The sequence below is a fragment of the Patagioenas fasciata genome, chromosome 9 (assembly GCF_037038585.1).
Source record: "Patagioenas fasciata isolate bPatFas1 chromosome 9, bPatFas1.hap1, whole genome shotgun sequence".
NCBI lineage: Eukaryota > Metazoa > Chordata > Aves > Columbiformes > Columbidae > Patagioenas > Patagioenas fasciata.
Window position 1 is genome coordinate 20,449,367 of NC_092528.1, and position 20,187 is coordinate 20,469,553.

Below are 20,187 nucleotides of genomic sequence, written 5' to 3' on the forward strand. Positions count from 1 at the left end.
TCTATATTATTGTAAGAAAATCATAATGTACCACAGATAACATATGCAAATTTATTTCATGTTGTCCACCAAGTATATACAGACAACACGTGATTCTGAGTTCACTACATACTATGAACAAAATAATTGGTATCCTAAACCTGTCACTTTCAGTGTTTTCTTAGAGATTTTATATTTCCACTGCAATCCTTGTAGAGTGTTATAGGGCTTTTATTATTTTTAATAACAACAAATCTCATTATTGTGGATAAACAGGAGTCCACACTTATTCGTAACCAGAACAGTGATGGCATTTCTAACCCAATGTATGTTCTGGCTGCTGCAAACATACTTCACTTGAAGCAAGACAGCTATGTTGCTATTTGTAGTCTTGAACATCATTGAAGGGAAGTAAGTCTGTATCAGTGTCTCATTTCCATGTTTGTTGTTTGTTTCATCTACAGTGGCCATCACCTGTGTAGAAAAACAAGGTTTATGTCATGAGGGAAAAGCTGAAAGAGGACCCCATTAATTCCTGAATGTGCCAGAAATTGGTTATTTCTTGAAGTGGTTAACAGGAAACATAATTCGTACAGGAGGTGCTTCGTCTGCAGTTGTGACTTAATGGTCCCACTATTGAGTGGGTTACCCATGCTTGGTGGTGACCCGGATCCTTTTTGTAGGAGGAAAATAAACCTGTGGTTCTGCTGGGCACACATAAAGTAAACTGAAAAATGCTAGTTATTCCCTTTTGTCATCCTTGCATCTTCTTCAAAAAGCATTGGAGAGGTAATAACCTTGCAGTTACTGCAACTAGCCATAAAATAGAGAAAAGCTGCTTATCCACTCAGCATACAAGATCTGCAGCATTATCATTGTTGCTGTTTTTCTCACTGTGGGTTGCTAACAAAAAGGAAAAGGAAAACATTTCTAGAAACTAAGGTCTGACTGGAGCATGGCATTGCAGATGGGAAAAGGCAGTTATAAAATCTGGGTGCTATAACTTTCTTTTTTAAAAAGAAGAATCATTTACTTACTTTGGAGGTAAAAAGCATTATGGTAGCAAATGTGCTTATGTTGAAGACCGTGTCTGTGAACGCTATGTGAACTACATTATAATATATGAAGTATTGGATAGGTTTTGTGTCACGTAGTGCTTTACTCTTATATAATTTGATGTTTTCAAAATTTTTGCTTTCAAAAAATACCTAAAGGAATGATCAAACCTTGCAGTAGCAGAATGTGGGATCCAGTGGTGTTTTGTGTGTCCATTTCAAGAGCAAGCCAAAATCATTCATAGCACAACCACGATCAAGGGAGTCGACATGAGCTCGGGCTGTACTTGACCCTGGGTATATAGACAGATGGGACAGACCCAAGTAGCTCTCGGGCACAAACCCAAGTATGTTTTTTTCAATGAAACTAATTAAAAATTCCATAATGTGTTTGGCACTTGAATTCAGAATGTTCTGTAGTATTTCAGATTTAAAATCCACCTCTGTCAAGTTTAGTACTTTTTCATTATGATGATTTTTGTTCCATCCTGCACACACGTGCATACATGCTTCCTTCCAGCTTCTAGTTCAAGAACATTGCAGATGTACTTGCAGATGTAGGATTCATGAAGTAATTTTACTCTTAAAATTAAAAAAAAAGGTCCAAGTATATGTGTGATACTTAATATTTTGGATTATGCAGTAATTCTGGACATCAGATAAATCAAGCAGTTTTACTTAATTCCATTTGATTGATACCTCTACATATTTTAAGAAAACACAATTTATCAGTTAAAGGTAAATTTGTTGTAGAATTATTTTATCTATTATGTTTCAATCACTAATTTGGCGCGAAGATTCAAAGTTTAAGTAAGAATTGTCGCATTTGTTTTTTTAGTCCTTAATGATGCTTAATGTCCAATTTGAGACTCTAATAACATGGCTGCAGCATTTTGTGGTGAATCTTTCACATGGTTAATGTTTTTGAGTGTTTTCAATGTTTTTAGTTCTGATTATTCCCCCCACACGCCCTTACAGTGTGAAGTACCTATATCCTTAAATTTTATGAAGGTAGAAGTCGTTAAGCAGATGTCTTGGTGTCAAGAATACCTCAAACAGGATCCGAAATTAAATACCAAAGTTGTGAAGATGCTGGTTTGAGTTCAGCATGCATGCAAAGAACAAATTGTGTGGAAAATGAAATTTATGGTTATTGGATTTTTTAAATAAGCTTATTTTTTAAGTATTGAGGGCTATTTATTTTTTGTCTTGTAACCCATACAACTCTTTTCAATGCTTTTGAATATCTACTATCACTGTCAGAAGGATGGGTAGCAGTTTGTGTGTCCCATGGCCCAAACTGTTGTCTGTCAGTGGAGAGTTCCTTTCAGTTCAGTACTAACACGAGCATTTATGACACAGGAAGAACTGAGAATGACCTTGTCCTTTCTCTCCTGTTACATCCTGTTGTTACTGGAACATAGGAATGTGTTTTAGCTATTTGTAATATGTGGAAGAATTGCTCTTTTCTTTTTACGTGGTTACACAATTGTCAGTTATGTAAAAAGGAAAAATTTTACTTCTATGTAAAGTGGCGTAGAAGTGTTATATAATCTTGTTGTATTTTGGCTACTTCTGTGTGATTTTAATGGTGAGCCACTATAAAAAACTGAGTGGAAAGGGGGATGCAAAATGGTGGGAGTAGTATGAAGAGTTTTTTGGTTTTTGTTTTTGTGGATTTTTTTGCCATTTTATTACATATTTTTAGAAGGGAACAGGGGGATTAATGAGGTGGTTTTGCAACAGTGTGTCAAAACAGTTTTGCTTTTACAAACTAAATGTGTTATTTTTTATTCTATTTTTCTTAAGGAGAAATAAGACTGACAGTATTTTTTAAAGTACATTAAGTAGGCAGTAAGACAAAAGTGATTTGCACTAAGAGATGCGGGGGGTGCCATTTTTTTTTCTCTTTCATATCCATTAAGCACATTTTCTTGAGAGGGAGGGAAAAAGATGACAGCAGATTCTAGAGGTGTATTTTCTTCTCATATCAGCTATAGAATTTCCAGTTTTGTTTTTAGGCAAAACAGAAGTCTGTTTAAAGAGACAGTCTTGAGTAATATACATCCAGGTTTGCATCCATTCCATTGATAAAATGCGATATAAAGAGAATACAGTGAATGTACTTTGTAAAGCAAAACTATTTCCACAGTGTTACGTATTTTTATATATATCAATAAATGTATGGTCTTGGTATCTCTTGGGAGTTTCTCACAGGTGTATGATATCCTTGTTTTTCTTCGAAACTCTTCTTGTTAACTTGTGATATCGTGAGGGTGTGGAATTTTTTTTTAAAGTGTTCCTAAAAAAGTCTCTTTATCCATCACAACTGCAAAGAAAAATTTGAAAATGTCTTTCATATACTTTCTGACTACTCTTAGTAACTTATTGTTCCTCGCTGCCTTTAAGTTCTCTATTTTCTGTAAATGTGCAAAAACCTTTTATAGGCACGCTGTCTTCCCCACCCATATCTCAGATCAGTACAGAGTTCTAAGCAACCCTCATCCATTTGTGAATCATTCATCCTGAAATGCAAACTGCCACAATGCCGTTGTAATTGGCAGAACAGTTCATCGTCTCATGCTTCATTGCCTGTAAAGCTGCTTTGAAAGCCCTTAGTTGGGACTGCTGTTAAAATCCCTGGTTGCAGAACTTCAAAGATCTTTTTTTTTTTTACAAAAGAGAAGCAAATGTTTTCCTTTTCCTCCATATTGCTACCAGTGGCTACTGAAGCAAAGTACTTCAAAATTGACATATGTTCCACCCTGTAATTCTGGTGAATAGTTCATAGAGAACTGAATAAAGACATAGCAGCAAAATGCTTGTTACCACTTCTGCTCCATAGGCATCTGCTCCTCATTCTGCTCTTCTCTTCAGTAACATTTTTCTGTACCAGTTATTTTTATTATCCTTGCTGATATTTTTAGCTTATAGCTCCCAAGATACTCTCTAAGTCTGAAGCTGTGGTCTTCTCCTTCCCATTAATAAAATCCATTCTGAGTTGCATTTTAAGCACTGTAGGGCGATCAGCACCATTTTCAGTCCATGTAACTAAGAATACCAGTTTCCATGGAACATTATTTTCTTTGCTTTGGAGAGATGGAAGAAGAGCTCTCCAGTTGACTTCATGTGCAGAAAAACATGTATCTGACGTTCAAAGTCCCAAATGCTTGAGCAGGTGTGGGGCTTTCCCAGAGTTTCCTGTTTGTAAGTGCTTGGAGAACAGCTTCATTTTTTCTGCATCAACATTCTCACTGTAACCATTTACAGCCAGAAGTGACAGCCACAGTCAGTTTATTTTTCTTCCCATGTTCAAAAAGAGAATTTAGGAAGGAAAAAAAATACATCAGTGACTGTGAGGTGTAGCAGATGGGTACATTTCATATCAGAGGTTAGACAAGACCTGTATTCTAAGAATCTGCTTGAACTTGCTATTTCATATGAGTATGACTATCCTCATGCTAATAGCGTGATTGAAAAGCATATAGGAAGTCAGTAGGATTTGTCAGGAAAAGCTGTTACTTTGTGGAACTATTCATTGGAAATGCAATGTACAGAAACAGCAGCAACAAAAAGAAATTAATTTGATGTATAATGCTCCAATAAGACAGTGCAAGCCTGGTCTAGCAGTGTTAATTGAAGGTATGAAGGCTTAACTGAAGGCTACTTTTTGAGGAGGAAGAATCATGTCTGTCTTAAAAATGCTGCTCATGGACAGTATTGTAAGCACCTGTATCTGAAGATGTGACAAAATAGCTGCTGCATGTCAGAATTGATGATTGACAGTAGGGATGTGGTTTTGGTACCTAGAACCACCAGTTGACTGATGGAGTCTGCCTGTAGTAGGCACTACACAGTCCCTTAGATACATCTACGGATACCACAGATAAGCTGATTTTGCAGGGAATTATGAAGAAATCATTGTAACCGGCTTCATGAGAGCAAATGGAAACCTCACAGCTACTGAATGTATCAGCAAGCTGTATACAGGTTTAAAGCACAAATGATATAAGTGTCTATGATGTATCAGTTTATAAATCTTTGTTTTTGTCGTGGTTAATACAAGATCAAGTGTTGACAAAGGGCAGTGCAGAAGATACACTGAGAATGCACAAATGAAAGAATACCTCTTTCACAGAAATGCATTGAACTAACAATTTACTTCAGGCAGTTGAATGACAGAACCATCTTATTTGACCAAACGCACTTTATTCTATCTTTTACGCTCTAATTTATTCTCACAGTGTGCTGTGAAGTCCTGTTTGGAGTGTCTCTTCTCAGCATAAAACTGTTTGTCAAATTTCTATTAAGCTTAAGGTGAAAAATTAATGAGCCATTCACTTCAGATATTTCAAAACTAATACTGTTCTATTATTAATGCAGCAGAAAGTCAAAGATGTGGGTATGTACAATTATGGTTCAGTGTTCAGTCAGACACTACTTTTTTCCATATTTTAGGGAGGACGTCATTAAAACAGTGTTTCAGGTCACAGAAGGAATTATTTCAATGAATTTTATCAGTAAACTTTTTAGACAGTTTTATATATTAACGTTTTGTTTTATCAGATCCTGGCAGAAGGTGACTTTAGTACACAGATAACAATGAATACAATATTCTGTCCAATCTGGAATTTAAATAAAAATGAGCAGAAGGTTGATTCTTATAGCACAAACATTTTTAGAGAAAAAGAAATAAAAGCCTAATTGAATAATACTGAAGAAGCTGTGGATAAAGTAATAGCATTTTGACTAGAGAAGTTTGACATTTTGATTCTCTTCTGTTTCATACGCTCTGATTTTTAAGCCCCGACAAAAGTCATTGAAATTATGGTAAAATTGTACTTAGCCCGGAACTGAGTGGCATATGGTACACAAGTATCACTCTTAAATTCTTCCAGCAAAATCTTTTCAGAAATCTCAGAACATTTTACTAAGACCGGTAAGTTAAGTGATAGAACATGATGAAACGCCAGGTTATAACTGTGTATCCCAGACTGAGCAGTACAGAAACTGATGCTCAAAGTCTGTGCTTGCATTGTAAATGAAAACACAAAACATAGTCACTGCAAATGTAGGAATGTAGTTCTCACTGTCTATGCAGAAGCTTTCTAGAGATTGCCTCTTTTTGTGCTACTGAAATTAACTTCATAATTGATTAGCATATTTTTCTTCTTACATTCCAGTATGTTCTCTAGAGTCTTCCTTAAATTAATAGGAGTTTTGGGCCTGGCACAGTTAAATTGTTAGACTTGCATAAAGAAAGAAATTCTCTTTCTAGGAGGATTTTCATGCTATAAAACTAAATTTCATTACAAGCAAAATCTGAAATTTGAATTATTCTCAAAGCGTTTGTTGTGCTCACAGATCCTGAAAGCACAGTGTGTTCCAAGGAGTCTGGCATCCAGCAGGGAAAGAGCAAGAACTTCCCCAAGTCCTTTCAGTACTTTGGTTTCTTTATGAAGTTTCACTGCACTGTACAGGACCAAGCCCATGAGTATTTAAAAACTGAATGATTGTGCTTTAAGTAGCAGCCCTGGAAATCTCCAAATTTTTCAGTATGAACTATGCTTTACTGGGGAGACTGGTCTTGACTCTTTCACTTTTGAACCCTGATCATGATGTGTAGGTAGGTTCCTCGGTCTCCTGAACAAAGCACTCTCATGGCAAACTAATAAATGGCTGGCAGGGGGAAAAAGGAACTCTTACATGTTTTTTTTCCTCAAAACATTTTTTTTAAATTAGTTCCAATACTGCTTTTTAGTTAATAGTTTTGGAAGTTCAGTTACTAGCGAATCAATTATAAATTGGGCCTGGAAAATATGTCAAGAGGACATCCAGTCTAGCACCTTGCCTCAGGGATCGACCATATCTTTATTTAATCTTTTCTTTAAAAATATTTCAGTTCTAGAAATTCTACCACCTGCCTAGGCAATTCTTTATGAATTCCTCCTGTTTTTCTTCCAGGTAACTTAACTCCTGCTTTCTGTATTTTAATTTATTGTTTTTTTCTTCATACATCAATACTCCGTCTTATATTGTGAAGTTATGCCTTTTCAAACATTGGAGATTTTCTCCTGTAAATTGTTCTTGAGAGTTGATCTTTCACAGTTTATTCAGGTGTGAAGCTCAAGTTGTGGATAAATGGAGAAAGCAGAGATGCTTTTCATCTGGAACGTTTTGAGTTTCATTGCTCCTATAATAATCTACAGATTGACAAACAATAGACAGAAGACAATGTCTCAGTTACACATCTCTGTTGGACATTCTAGGATGCTTTTTGATTCCCAAAACAGACACTCGAAGCTTGAGCAAACTGATTTTTACCATCAGTTCACTGAAGTAACAGCTTTGAGAGATTTTCAATCCTGCCCAACTTTGATCAGACCAAACTTTTTCTAAATTACCATGTTTTGAACCATTTTCACCTTTCCACTTTTGTCTAATTATTTCAAAGTGAAGACTGAAAAAACTTCCACTGTGTATTAAAGCTGAACGACAGATTTGGGATTGTTTTTGTTTGTTTCCCATATTTAAATGTTACAGCCTGGGTCAATTTTTGCATTATGATTAAGGGCATACTGTAAGAAGTCTTGACAGCTTCTAGCACAAAAATAAAAACAAAAGGGGGATACGTGTGGATTTATGTTTTTATATTGTGGTTCAGTACCAATGCTCCTGATATCAATTTTATAGAAATTTATTAGAATGCATGCTGCCTATTTCTGATAGCTTCTTCCCTTTGTGATTGTAATCGCACAGAATGTGAAGGTTGATTTCTGGTTGTGAAGAACCTCCATGTCAATATGGAAAATGTGGTATTTGTTTCATAGAGGTCTCAAGAGAGAAACATTGAATTCTGAACCTCTAGTTCTAAGTTTGGAAATTATTCAATGTGGGCAGGTCTAATGGAAGGCTTTTAGAGTTTTGAAGGCTACTCTGGAGCTGTTTTCTGCCCCATGCTATGAATCTTCACTCCTTTTGCATTGTGGGCTTTTTGTCTGCAAGAAGAGTCTTCCTTTCCATGGGAAGAGGTGATGGCTTTATTAGGGCAGCTGATATAGTTGAGAAAAACAGATGAGCACTGTTTCCTGAAGTGCTTCAAAGCATTTCCATGTGCAGAGTTTGCTTTTTTTTCCCAGTTTTGTTACTTGGTCTCCCAAAGTATCTCATGAGAAATCTCATTCCCACACTTGCATGTGAGACAGTCGTGTATGGAAACTCACCATTTTCAGTTAAAGGGAGTTAAAGTATGTATGAATCTGCTGATATTGTGAGGTTTCTTCTTAAGATCTTTAAACTGTAAATGAAATATTCTGATGCTTTCTGGTCTGTACCTTCTTCCATTTGACATGTTTGTTTAGTACACTATTATTCTAGACTTCCTTCAGCTGAGCCTTCAACCTTGGATCACAGAAAAACCCCTGCATTTATAAAATAACCCATAGTCGCCTTAGCTGCATTGACCCCACTTTGAGTCAATGAGATCATCAGATTGTATTCTTTAAAAGGGGAAGATGTATATTCAGATTTCCAGGCTTTTTGGTATATGCAAAGAATCACATCTCATTAAGATGCCAGTATTTCATCAACGTACATCCTCTCTGGTGTGCTTCTTGTCAAAGTTCTCACAAAACCTTGTTTGTGCGATAGCTCGCCCCTCAAACAGTTTTGGTAGCGCTACTTCTGTAGCATTTAAACATTTTGGCATCCCTACCAAAGCAAACAGCCTTATGAGTAGTAGCATCATTCAGTGCAGACAGACACTTACACATGATTTCAGGCTGTTTAAATGTCTGCTCTTCCCTGTAAGTCTATGTTCAGTTCTTACTTGAATTTGAAAGTTATTCTTGATCAGTAATTCTATTTTTCTCTGATTTCTTTAATTACACACCAATTTAATTTGTTGTGTTTAAGTCATACACAATCTGATATCTACTTGGACTCATTGACAGTTTATTTCTTGTGGAACCATTGCCCGAAAAACTATAATATGTGCATGTAATTTTGTGGCACGTATTCTTGAAGGGATTTTTTTTTTTTCAGTAAGGTAAGTAAAAAATAACCACTGCTTATCTAAATAAGTTGTTTTAAGCTGTATTGTAGACATTTCCTTATTTTGTTTTGTTGATACAGAAGAGAAATATTCTAATTTTAATTTACTAAATTGCTGTTGTCCTTCTGTCATTTAAGATGGAAGCTACAGACAAAATCGACTGAACCTCACAACACTGTTAGTACAACCTGTTTCTGCAGTGCTTGCCAAGAAACTTGTTTCCTTACCTGAGGACACTGTTCAAAAAGATAAGTGTATACCCCTCCAAATGCCAGCTACAGGTAATGCTTTTAAAATAATCTTTTCATCTAACTATGAAATGTTTTTGAAGGACTCCAAATCTGTATTCTATAACTATATATAACTAAGAGGTTTCACTGATTATGTTTTGCTTAGCTGCTTTCTAGAAGAGACTATGAAGGATCGAAAAATTATGCTCGCATAATCTGTTAGATGGAAGTTTTTTAGCGGGGCTGGAAAGGCAGCCTCTTAGTATAAGGCATTAAGCTCTAATTTTTAATATAGATTTAAAACCAACCTTTATCTAGATACCATCACTAGGGAGATTTGGTTAGTGCTGCAGTATGGTTTGTTTAGGCCTTGTTGTACTACTAAGAACGTGATTTTAACATTAAGGCACCAGGAGTGCTATCAAAGTTATTCTGTGTCTTTGTTCTACTATAATTCTAAACAGTGATATGTCTTTCTGTGTTCCTTAGTTTGTACCTGCTATAGAATAAACAGTGTATTGTTGTCTCAACCTTCAGGCACCTTTTCTTCCAAGTTTCACCAAGAAAATGGTCATAGTGATAAGAACAAAATACCTTGAGTAGAGCTACATGTAATCAAAGAATGCATTCAGAGTTTCTCTTCTTAGATACTGCAAAGTCATACAGATTCTTGCTTGAACAACTTACTGCTGATGGGGGGGGGAGGGGAAGTGAGAATACAGCCTTCTAACAAAGATACTACACAATGTTTCAATGAAGGAATGAATGCCTTCCAGATAATGTTCTGGACGGGATGCATGTTTAAACAGCAATTCTGTTTTGATTTTTGTTTTGTAGTAGTCCAACTTTCACCAGAAAAAAAAAAAAAAAAGGCAGAAAAAATTGTATGTTTTATTATAATGCCTATTTAAATGAATTGATTTGAAGCAGTGGCTCTGGAAAGGGGAGGCAAATTAAGTTAACCACTGTATCCTGTGATGAGAACAGTAAAAGCAAATTTTAAGGGCAACCATTGTACTATCCTGTATGTGTTGTATCACTTATTTATTGCTTTTGGAAAGTTATTGTGGAATAGGAATAAAATACAAGTCATAAAAAAGGTTGATTAATTTTATGACTTGTGTTAGCATTTGTAGTTACACATACTAAAATAAAGCAGGAAGATCTAATGCTTCATGGCTTAAGCTGTTGTGGTTAGGCAGGACTATTACTCTCCATGCACGGCTGACTGGATATTAGAATTTTAAAGATGAACTGATCTCCTCCACAACCAGTAGACAAAGACTGTGTAGATGGGAAAAGGTCAATGTGGAAGGAACAAGTGTTGAACCATTCCAGATAGGATGTGTGAAGCTCACTAGGCTTGCAGGAGTTGTTAACAGCTGAAGTGCCTAAAGGAAAGCATGAGTTTGGGCTGGCAAGTGACATCCATTTTGGAAAGATAAAAGGCTGCACTATGTCTCTTTCTCAAAAAGCTTGGTGCGGAAGCTGCAGGACAGAATGACCTGAAGGGTTGCTTATTCTACTTTTTCTGTGCCAGGTGTGATGCGTCTTGTTTTATTTCCCTGAGAAGCCAGGAATTCTGTGTGGTGGAATATTTCTGGAAAGAAAGAATATTCCAAGCTAACAAACTAGTAAAAGCCAATCCACATCTGGCTTACTGTGGGTGAACACAACAGCTTGCATTTGATTTCGTGGAAAGTTTCTGAACTGCAGTAGTCTATGTGAGATTTTTTTGTTTTGTTTTAAAGTTTTTAGTTTATTGAACAAGTAGGGTCTATAAGTAGTCTTGCATAATTCTATAATGCGTTTTTATAGAATTTGTCTTGAAATAATGGTGGAACTATAGATGTTCTGGAGCATAGTGTGCTGAAGTGTTCTGTAGCAGCCTTAATGGAAGAGATAAAAGACTGTTATCATGATAAGGTATCTTGTCTATTTAATAATAATATTAATAGCTAAAGAGAAAATACTGAACAGAGCAATGCATCTGAGAACAGTGAAGGCTGAATTTGCAGTCTTCCTGTTGATCTGAAGAAGCTTAAGAGAGAGTTTTCACTTCTGACGTAGAGCTCATCACTTATCTGCCGAAAGAGGTGAATGAGCAATTCAGATGATTGGTTGGCTTAAAATTTGTTAGAATAAAATGATCATCATTCTGCCATCAGTATGTTTCAAAAAGCTGAACAGCAGATTCATCAGTAATGATTAAACATTTATATATAGTTTTCTCACATTGCCTCTTTTTTCCCTTAGCCTTGCAGTTTTCAAGAGACATAATGTGACAGAGGGAGTGGGAGGATATGGAGAGAAATATCTGAGATATATTGAACACTTAGAACCTACAAAGTGAATAGTGAGAATTGAAGTTAGTTATTACCTTTATTTTAGTTGAAGTTAGTAATTAGTTTTGCTTTTTGTTTAGTATGGTGCGTCATTATTAATCCTCATTAATCTGAAATTCTGCACTCCTGTGAACTTTTTCCACGAAAATGGGCATTTAGGAGGAATGTAAGAGTGAAGTTTTAAAGACAAGCTGTGCATTCTGAAGTTTTCTTTTTTTACAGGATATTGCTAAGATATTTGCTACAACATTATGAAGATTGTTGTAAAACTGAAGCACCCCTATAAATATATATGAAGAAAACTGCCTTGCAATGTTGCAGTAAAGTTTCTTCCTTAAATTATCTGCCAGTTGGTAGATTTCAGTCAGGCACAAATCATCCCTTTTCAATGAACCTCTTGAGTATTTATAGTAATTCTGTCTAGTGGAATATAATTTACAAACGGTTTTTCATCATAATGACCATACAAGACTGAGCTTGAGGACTCATCACAGAATGTTAGGGATTGGAAGGGACCTCAAAAGATCAGCTACTCTAGTCCTCCTGCTAGAGCAGGAACACCTAGATGAGGTTACACAGGAAGGCATCCAGGCAGGTTTTGAATGTCTCCAGAGTAGGAGACTCCACAACCTCCTTGGGCAGACAGTTCCAGTGTTCTGTCACCCTTACTGAGAATAAGTTTCTTCTCAAATATAAGTGGAACCTTTTGTGTTCCAGTTTGAACCCATTACCCCTTGTCCTATCATTGATTGTCACCGAGAAGAGCCTAGCTCCATCCTCGTGACACTCACCCTTTATATATCTGTAAACATTAACGAGGTCACCCCTCAGTCTCCTCCAAACTAAAGAGCCCCAGCTCCCTCAGCCTTTCTTCATAAGGGAGGTGCTCCACTCCCTTAATCATCTTTGTTGCTCTGCGCTGGACTCTCTCCAGCAGTTCCCTGTCCTTCTGGAACTGAAGGACCCAGAACTGGACACATTATTCCAGATGTGGTCTCACCAGGGCAGGGTAGAGGGGCAGGAGAACCTCTCTCGACCTACAACCACCCCCCTTGTAATACACCCCAGGATGCTATTGGCCTTCCTGGCCACAAGGGCACAGTGCTGGCTCATGGTCATCCTGCTGTCCACCAGGACCCCCAGGTCCCTTTCCCCTGTGCTGCTCTCTAATAGGTCATTCCCCAACTTATACTGGAACCTGGGGTTGTTCCTACCCAGATGCAGGACTCTACACTTTCCCTTGTTATATTTCATGAAGTTTTTTCCCGCCCAACTCCTCAGCCTGTCCAGGTCTCGCTGGATGGCAGCACAGCCTTCTGGCGTGTCAGCCACTCCTCCCAGCTTCGTGTCATCAGCAAACTTGCTGATAGTACACTCTATTCCCTTGTCCAAATCATTGATGAATATATTGAATAATACAAGCCCCAGTACTGACCCCTGAGGCACTCCACTAGATACAGGCCTCCAACTACTCTGCCCCTTTGACCACGACTCTCTGGCTTCTTCCCTTCAGCTGGTTTGCAGTCCACCTCACTACCTGGTCATCCAGACCGCATTCCCTCAGTTTAGCTGTAAGGATGCTGTGGGAGACTGTGTCAGATGCCTTACTCAAGTCAAGGTAGACCACGTCCACTGCTCTGCCATCATCCATCCATCTTGTTACATCCTCATAAAAGCCAATGAGGTTGGTCAAGCGTAACTTCCCCTTGGTGAAGCTGTGTTGACTGCCCCTAATGACCCTCTTATCCCTGATATGCCTTGAGATGGCACCAAGGATAAGTCGTTCCATCAGTTTCCCAGGGATGGAGGTGAGGCTGACCAGTCTATAGTCACCTGGATCCTCCTTCTTGCCCTTTTTGAAGACTGGAGTGACATTTGCTTTCCTCCAGTCCTCAGGCAGCTCTCCCGTTTCTCAAGACTTGGCCCATGAATATCCATTTAAAAATGAGAGTATATTTTTAGTAGCCAATATATGTGGTTAATCAAATAAAAATCTAGTAGGGAAAAAAAATTATGGATATTAGATTTGAAAGAGACTGAATCTAGATTGTGTATTGTTTAAGGATTTTGTTACAGGGACATTTGTCTAGCAGTTTTGACATATTCCTGCACAAATAATTTTATAATTCAACAATACTGTACATTGTTATAGATTAATTATTGATTTTTACTTATCCAATTTGATGCTGTTGCACAAGATTTTTTTCAGAGATAATACTTAAATCATTAAATATATACTATTTTATAAGTTGATTTGCTTTTTGGAATATGTAAGTTATGTTGCATATAGTATTTTTGGTATTAAAGTTATATTGTTGCATAAAATGCTTATGATGTTTACATTTCTTCATTTAAAGTCCTATATTTGAACTTAATTGAAAACTGGTTTAAAATGTGGAGTAGATAAGGTTTTGCACTTAAGTTGACATGATGAAATACTGAGAACTAACTAAAATATATTTTTCACAGTCCAGTAAGATTTCAAAAGCCCATTAACTGGGCAGGCTGGTATGGCAGTAGTAGTATGGAGTGTTACTAATTTATTCTGGAAAATGGCTAATGAAAATGAAGCATTTGTTTCGAATGACAGCAAAATCTGCAGTTACATATGTTTTAATGTATACTTGTCATATTGATATATTTAGCAGGATATTCCAAATATTATGTACCAGTCCATAATAATTCTGCACAGTATCACCAATAGAATATAAAAAATCTGTGACATATTTAATTATTCGTTGTATGTAAATAGCTTATGGTGTTTCTACAATGAGTGCAGTTCTTACTGTATCATCATGTTCTGTGGTATTTGATATTATTTAAAGTCTTAAGGCATATAACTTAGGAAAACTGTAGTTTTCATGATTTAAAAAATTTTTAGCCTTCAGGGGTGTCTGAAAAACTTGGTACTGTGTGCTCAAAAAGATAGCAATGGAGTTATTTGAGCATAATGTAAGGTGTGGTTTATGTTGATTTCAGCAGGAATTATATTCATGTTAAAAACTTGGTTGCTTGGAGTTATTCAATGTACCTTGTTTCTGCAGTCTTCTTGGATAACTTCTGGTTTTATGATCCAAGAACTATGTCATCAAAATGCATGAATTCAGTTGGTACATGATGCTTCTACTGTGGAGTTAAATGTGCATGTAGGGCCATTTTTGTATATGAGTAGCAAACATCGTGTCAAATAGTTCAATTTTCAAACCTGAGTCCGTAATGATACTTTTTAAAATCTAGTACTCAAAGGAATGCTCAGAAAAATGTCTGATCATAGGTGTTTAGTACGATCAAGATTCAAGAATTTAACCAACATGTTTGAAAATGATGATAAAACTTACATTCCTCTGTGTTGGTATGAGCTTGGGATAAGGTTAAAAGCAAAAAAAGAAATAGAACATAAATAATTTTTCAGGCTGTGAGTTGTAGTTCTAAAATTGTCAATCAAATGAGTAGGAAATAACCATGCATTTCTAAAAATAACTATGTAGTTGTGAGAGGAGAAGGCAGTCATTTGGTATGAGACAATTTACATATTTCAATTCAAGAAAAAAATAAAAATATTGGCAATAAATACTTTTCTGTTCTTCTATTTCAGAAGTGGCTTTTGGCATATGTAACCTCAAAGTACATCTCAAATAATGTTAAGCTAAACTCTCCTCATAGTTTTCTAGAAACTGCAGGACAGAAAAAAAAGAGATAAATTTGTCGAGATCTTTAAAAGACAGCATTAGGAATAGAGGTTTGTTGTCACAACTGTTAAAAGGGGATTAAATTTCACTTCTGCTCTATACTCTGAAGAGTGCTTTCAGCCTTTTCATCTGGTGTTCTAAGCCTTTAAGCCCAAATCTCTGTAATCTGACTACTGTGTTTCATGGCTATTAACTCAAATATCTGATTCCAGAATGTGTGTATTGCCAGAAGTTAATTTTCTATTTCTTTATTGACAGTTGAAGACTGGATAGCTGAAGTTGACTAAGGGAAAATAGTTGTCAGTTGTCTTCAAAAGGATTTATCTTATTTTTATCTGAAGTGAGGCCTAAAGAAACATATATCTAAAGTATTGTAAGGTTAGAAAAAGAAAGGAGATCGGGTTTGGCTTGAAAAAGGTCTTTTCCAACCAAAACAGTTCTATGATGCTATGATTCTAGAATGGTTGTGGTGAGAAACCACAGCAAGAGGTAACTTGAGTAATATGGATTAAATTTAAGCTGTTTTGTCAACATGGATGTCATGAGCTATTTTCGCATTGCTTTAAAAGACCAAAAAAAAGAATGTAGGTGACAGTACAGTGCTGGGAACTCTTTGAATTAATATTTCTTTAAATGAAATATTTTTTTTAAGAGTTCTAGAATGATATCTATAGATTTATAGAACATTAATTCATCACCACGTAGTGTGAGTAAACCTTACAGTAATGTCCTTCAGGAGGGGAAAGTTAATTATGGCTGAAACCCCAACATATGCACAACAGATCAAAATATGAAGTTGCTGTGATTGATTATTGCAAAATAATGTGATGTAGTTTATTTTTAACTGACTATGCTTGACTTGCATTTTTTTTTTTTACTGTGGTGTTCTAGCAAAATCAGAGTTGCCACATAGAGGACACATCTATTGATAACAAAGAAGGTTCTGTCTGAGTATAAAGTAGAAAAATATTGTTAGTACCTTTTTTTTTTAAACAAAGAAAGATCCTAGCAGTTGGTTTGCTTTCTTTCAAATATCCATGAAGACTAGTGAATGAAAATCTATTGGATTTTATTTTAAGAGAATTTTAAAGTAAATTTACCAGATGAAGTGCCAGCAAATGAACCTTGGAGAACAGTATCGTAGAGATATATTATTTTACATGTTGCAGTAAACTCCCCACTTGCTTGTTCTGCACATCTTGGGAAACAAACTGTTGGAAATACATCTGTGGGAGGATAATAGCCTAGAAGATAGAGAACAAAATGATCAGTGGAATGTTTTAATTTTGGTCTGTGACAGTTGGGATATGGACATTGAAGGAATTCTGGTTCCAAGATGCTTTCAAACACAGGTCTGCTGTGGGGTTGTGCAGGACGCTGGAGGTCAGAGATCCTCCCTGAAGGTCTTGGGTGACACCCTGGGTATTGTCAGGCAATTGCAAGCATTTAACTTAAAACAGTTTAAGACATTTCCACTTTTCTTACATAGAAGTCATGACCTTTCAGATGAGATGAATATTAATGCAGCCTATTATAATGAAAATGAAACATTTTAAAGTTATCAGCAGCTCCCTGTAGTTATTTTGTTTCTCATGCCACAAACTGCAGGAGTTAGTGTGGTTGGTCTGTCCCACCCGGGGGACAAAGGGAATAACAGTCATTCTCAGCAAAGGACAATTCTTTTTTCTAACCTCTTTTACCTCAGACGTTTACTTTTCTCTGGCTGTATCCTGTCTGAACTGACGTAGCAGTACTGGCAAATCTCATATGTTGGCAGGTCTTGGAATTTTCCTGCCGATGTATTTACACCATTTCCTCAGTCGATACCAGCTAAACCAACAAAAACTGTCTTCTGTTGGCATAAATTCACAAGGTTATCACCAAAGGCTATGTTGGCAAAGTGATCAGTAACTACCTAAATTTTCCCATCTCATTTAGCATAGAGAGTTTACTCCAGAAGAATAGTGCAATGTGAACCAGGTATAATTTTGTGAATGTTATTGGAAGATTGACTTGGGCGAAGGATCAGATGAGAAAAACCTATAAAGATTAAGACAAATTTCCTTATCACAGAATTATGTAAATCCTACTCTTTTTATTTTTTTCTGGTGTATTCTGGCAGCATTTCTTGGGTGAAATGAATGGTCTTTTAACTCAAGGCATAGAGATCTGTTTTGAGATTCCAGCTTTGAACCTGACTGCTAAATTGCAACTAAAGAAATAATGTAATATTACTTGTTTTAATCTCTAGTTCCTCTTCAGTATCCTTTTTTCTTTGTTTTTATTTTTTAAAAAATTATTATTTATTTCTTAATGTATGGGGAACTTATATCGTCACCTCTAGATTTCTTGACTGGATAAACAAGTTTAACTTTTTTTATTTTTATTTTTATCTTTTGACAGGCAAAAAAATAATCAGTCTGAATATTCAGTCAGTCACAACTTACAAGACAATTTCTAATGTTATTGGATATTTAAAAGGAACTGTATTTCCTGGTAAGTAGCCCTATATCGATTATTTGTTTCATGATGGCTGGGAGTCATAGCTTGGATCAGGGTCCTATTTTGCCAAATAACACACTGATACAGAGGAAGGAGAGCACCTTTCTAGTCATTTTGTGATTTGACAAAAAAGAACATAAGGGTTAAACAGAAAATGAGCTCAAGGGGATATTACAGTTAAAATATATGTTTTGTTTTTTTCTCAATAAGCAGGAATTACACGTAGACCATAGAGAGTTTTCGTATTTTATACCAAGTAACTATGTTGGTTTTAGTTTGAAAGTGTACTGTATTGCATTATTTGAATCACTATGCAAGCTGTCTATACAACTTCAGAAAAGGTTTTGATTTTTTTCTAATACCAACAGAATTTTGAGATAAATAAACTCTATGCTTCAAGTCCAGAACTTCAGGTGTCTCATTGAAACGAAGGTGTGGAGCAGCATGATCAATGACTTAGTTAAGAATCTAATATCAAATGTGATTATACTGTACAAAAATGTGTGACTAAGATATTAATCACACTTGCTGCAGCCTTTTTTTTGTGTTACAATCATTCCTTAAGCTAGTTTTATACACAGCTAGGAATAATAATTACTGTTCTGTATCTCTAAGAATTAAACAGTAAGCTTCTGAGTGCAACTGTGACATAAACCACAAACCCCCTCCCTCCTTTGATGCTGTATATAGATAATACAATAATCAGGACTTCACGGAAATGAAAAACGTTTTGAGTTTATTCTGTCTACAAGTGTATTTGAATAAAAGTTGAAGGGTTTCTGCAACATGAATGAACATTGTTGTTGGCCTCTTACAAGCTGCAAAGTGTGTAGACCCAGTCCAATTCCTAATGTACAGATGCCATGATCAAAACATCATCACATTTGCCTTGCTTTATACTCTTTTTATTAGGTTCAGAAGAAAGGCTGCAAATTTATCTAAAGTCTCTTAGGAAATGGGCCAGTCATTTCATATTTTAAGTGATGGAATGAAGGCGGCACTGTTTATTCCTGAAATAATGACTTAGTTTTCTGTGTGATGAATGCTGTACTTTTCACTAGAAGAGGTTGGTTTGTTTGCTGGTTTGTTTGCTTGTTTGTTTGTTTGTTTAAAAAAAAAAGGCACAGGGAATTTAATTTCAGTATAGGGTTTAATTTCCTTCAAGACTTCGAAGTTACTAGTCTGCTATTGTTAATGTTTTGCAATAGCTGTTGTGGAGTTTCAGAGGCAGAAACAGCCATGTTTAGACATACTGTCTGCCGAAACAGAAGCAACACAAGAAATAAGAAGCTTGTATCAGTTTATGTTTAATAAATTTCAGTTTATGTTTCATAAATTCTTTATCTTCTCTACACCTGAAACTTTCATCATATTATTGTATTCTGACTAAAAAGCTGTTTTTTAAACGTGTATCAGTATATGCTTAACTTTAAGAATTTAAGAATATATATTGAAATGAAGTCAGGAGAACTACTCAAATGCCAGCGGTTTGTCCTGTAAATGTCTTGCTGAACAAGGCTGGGTAAAAGTTTAGCCTGTCATGCACATTTGGTACAGAATCATTGTTAAACTTTTATTTGTTTCTCTGCTTTTTCCTAGTTGATACTATAGCCACACCATCTCAACTGATTTGAATGCTTGATGTTTTCATGGCATTGATTCTCTGTCATTTTGATGGAGTTTGCTAGTTTCATGCATCTTTAGTGCTTAAGGAAAGACCACAGCATCACCAAGGGTGTTTTTTTTGGTTGTGGGCTTTTTTGGTTGTTTTTGGTTTTGTTTTTTTGGGGTGTTTTTTGGTTGGCTGCTTTTGTTTGGGTGTTTGTTTGTTTTGCTTAAAGACTTCCTAACACACACACAGACATTTTTGACATTTGATCTGAGGAGTAACAATGAGCATCTGAAATCCAACCAAGATATTAAAAGATTTAGAAGCAGGAGACATACAATAGCTGCTACCCTTTTAAAACCTGAAAAATATAACACTGATTTTGTAGTTCTCTTGGACATGATTGAAAATGAGATGTATAACAATATAAGACAGCATAAAGTCACTTGTTTTAATGGTAAATCCCTGTTATCCCGCCCATCACCACCCTGAACACTGTCCCATCTTACCACTTTTAAAAGTATCTGATACATATTTTTTTCTCTATCTTTAGTCCTCTCTTTCTCTTTTTTCTTACCATATGATCGCTTTCTCTATGTGTTCAGCAAATGACTATGAGAAAGGGCAGCTGCTGCCTCTGTAAGCATGGCCATCTTTTCTCCTGTGCTTTTTGTATAGTCATATGCTTCAGGGTATTGCCTCTATTCAAGAGCGAGAGATGTGCA

The 20,187-nt window shown here is 36.0% G+C and overlaps 1 protein-coding gene across 10 annotated transcripts in view; it reads left to right on the forward strand.

Annotated features, from left to right (window-relative positions):
- The window catches only part of NAALADL2 (N-acetylated alpha-linked acidic dipeptidase like 2), a 444,279-nt gene that overhangs the window by 317,462 nt on the left and 106,630 nt on the right, over positions 1-20,187 (forward strand). For 9 of the 10 annotated variants that reach the window (XM_071812576.1, XM_071812575.1, XM_071812577.1 and 6 more), the window contains 2 exons: positions 9,225-9,368; positions 17,755-17,847. In XM_071812576.1, coding sequence (XP_071668677.1) covers positions 9,225-9,368; positions 17,755-17,847 — 237 coding nt within the window. The remainder of the gene's footprint in view (positions 1-9,224; positions 9,369-17,754; positions 17,848-20,187) is intronic. The other variant, XM_071812581.1, reaches the window with a different exon arrangement.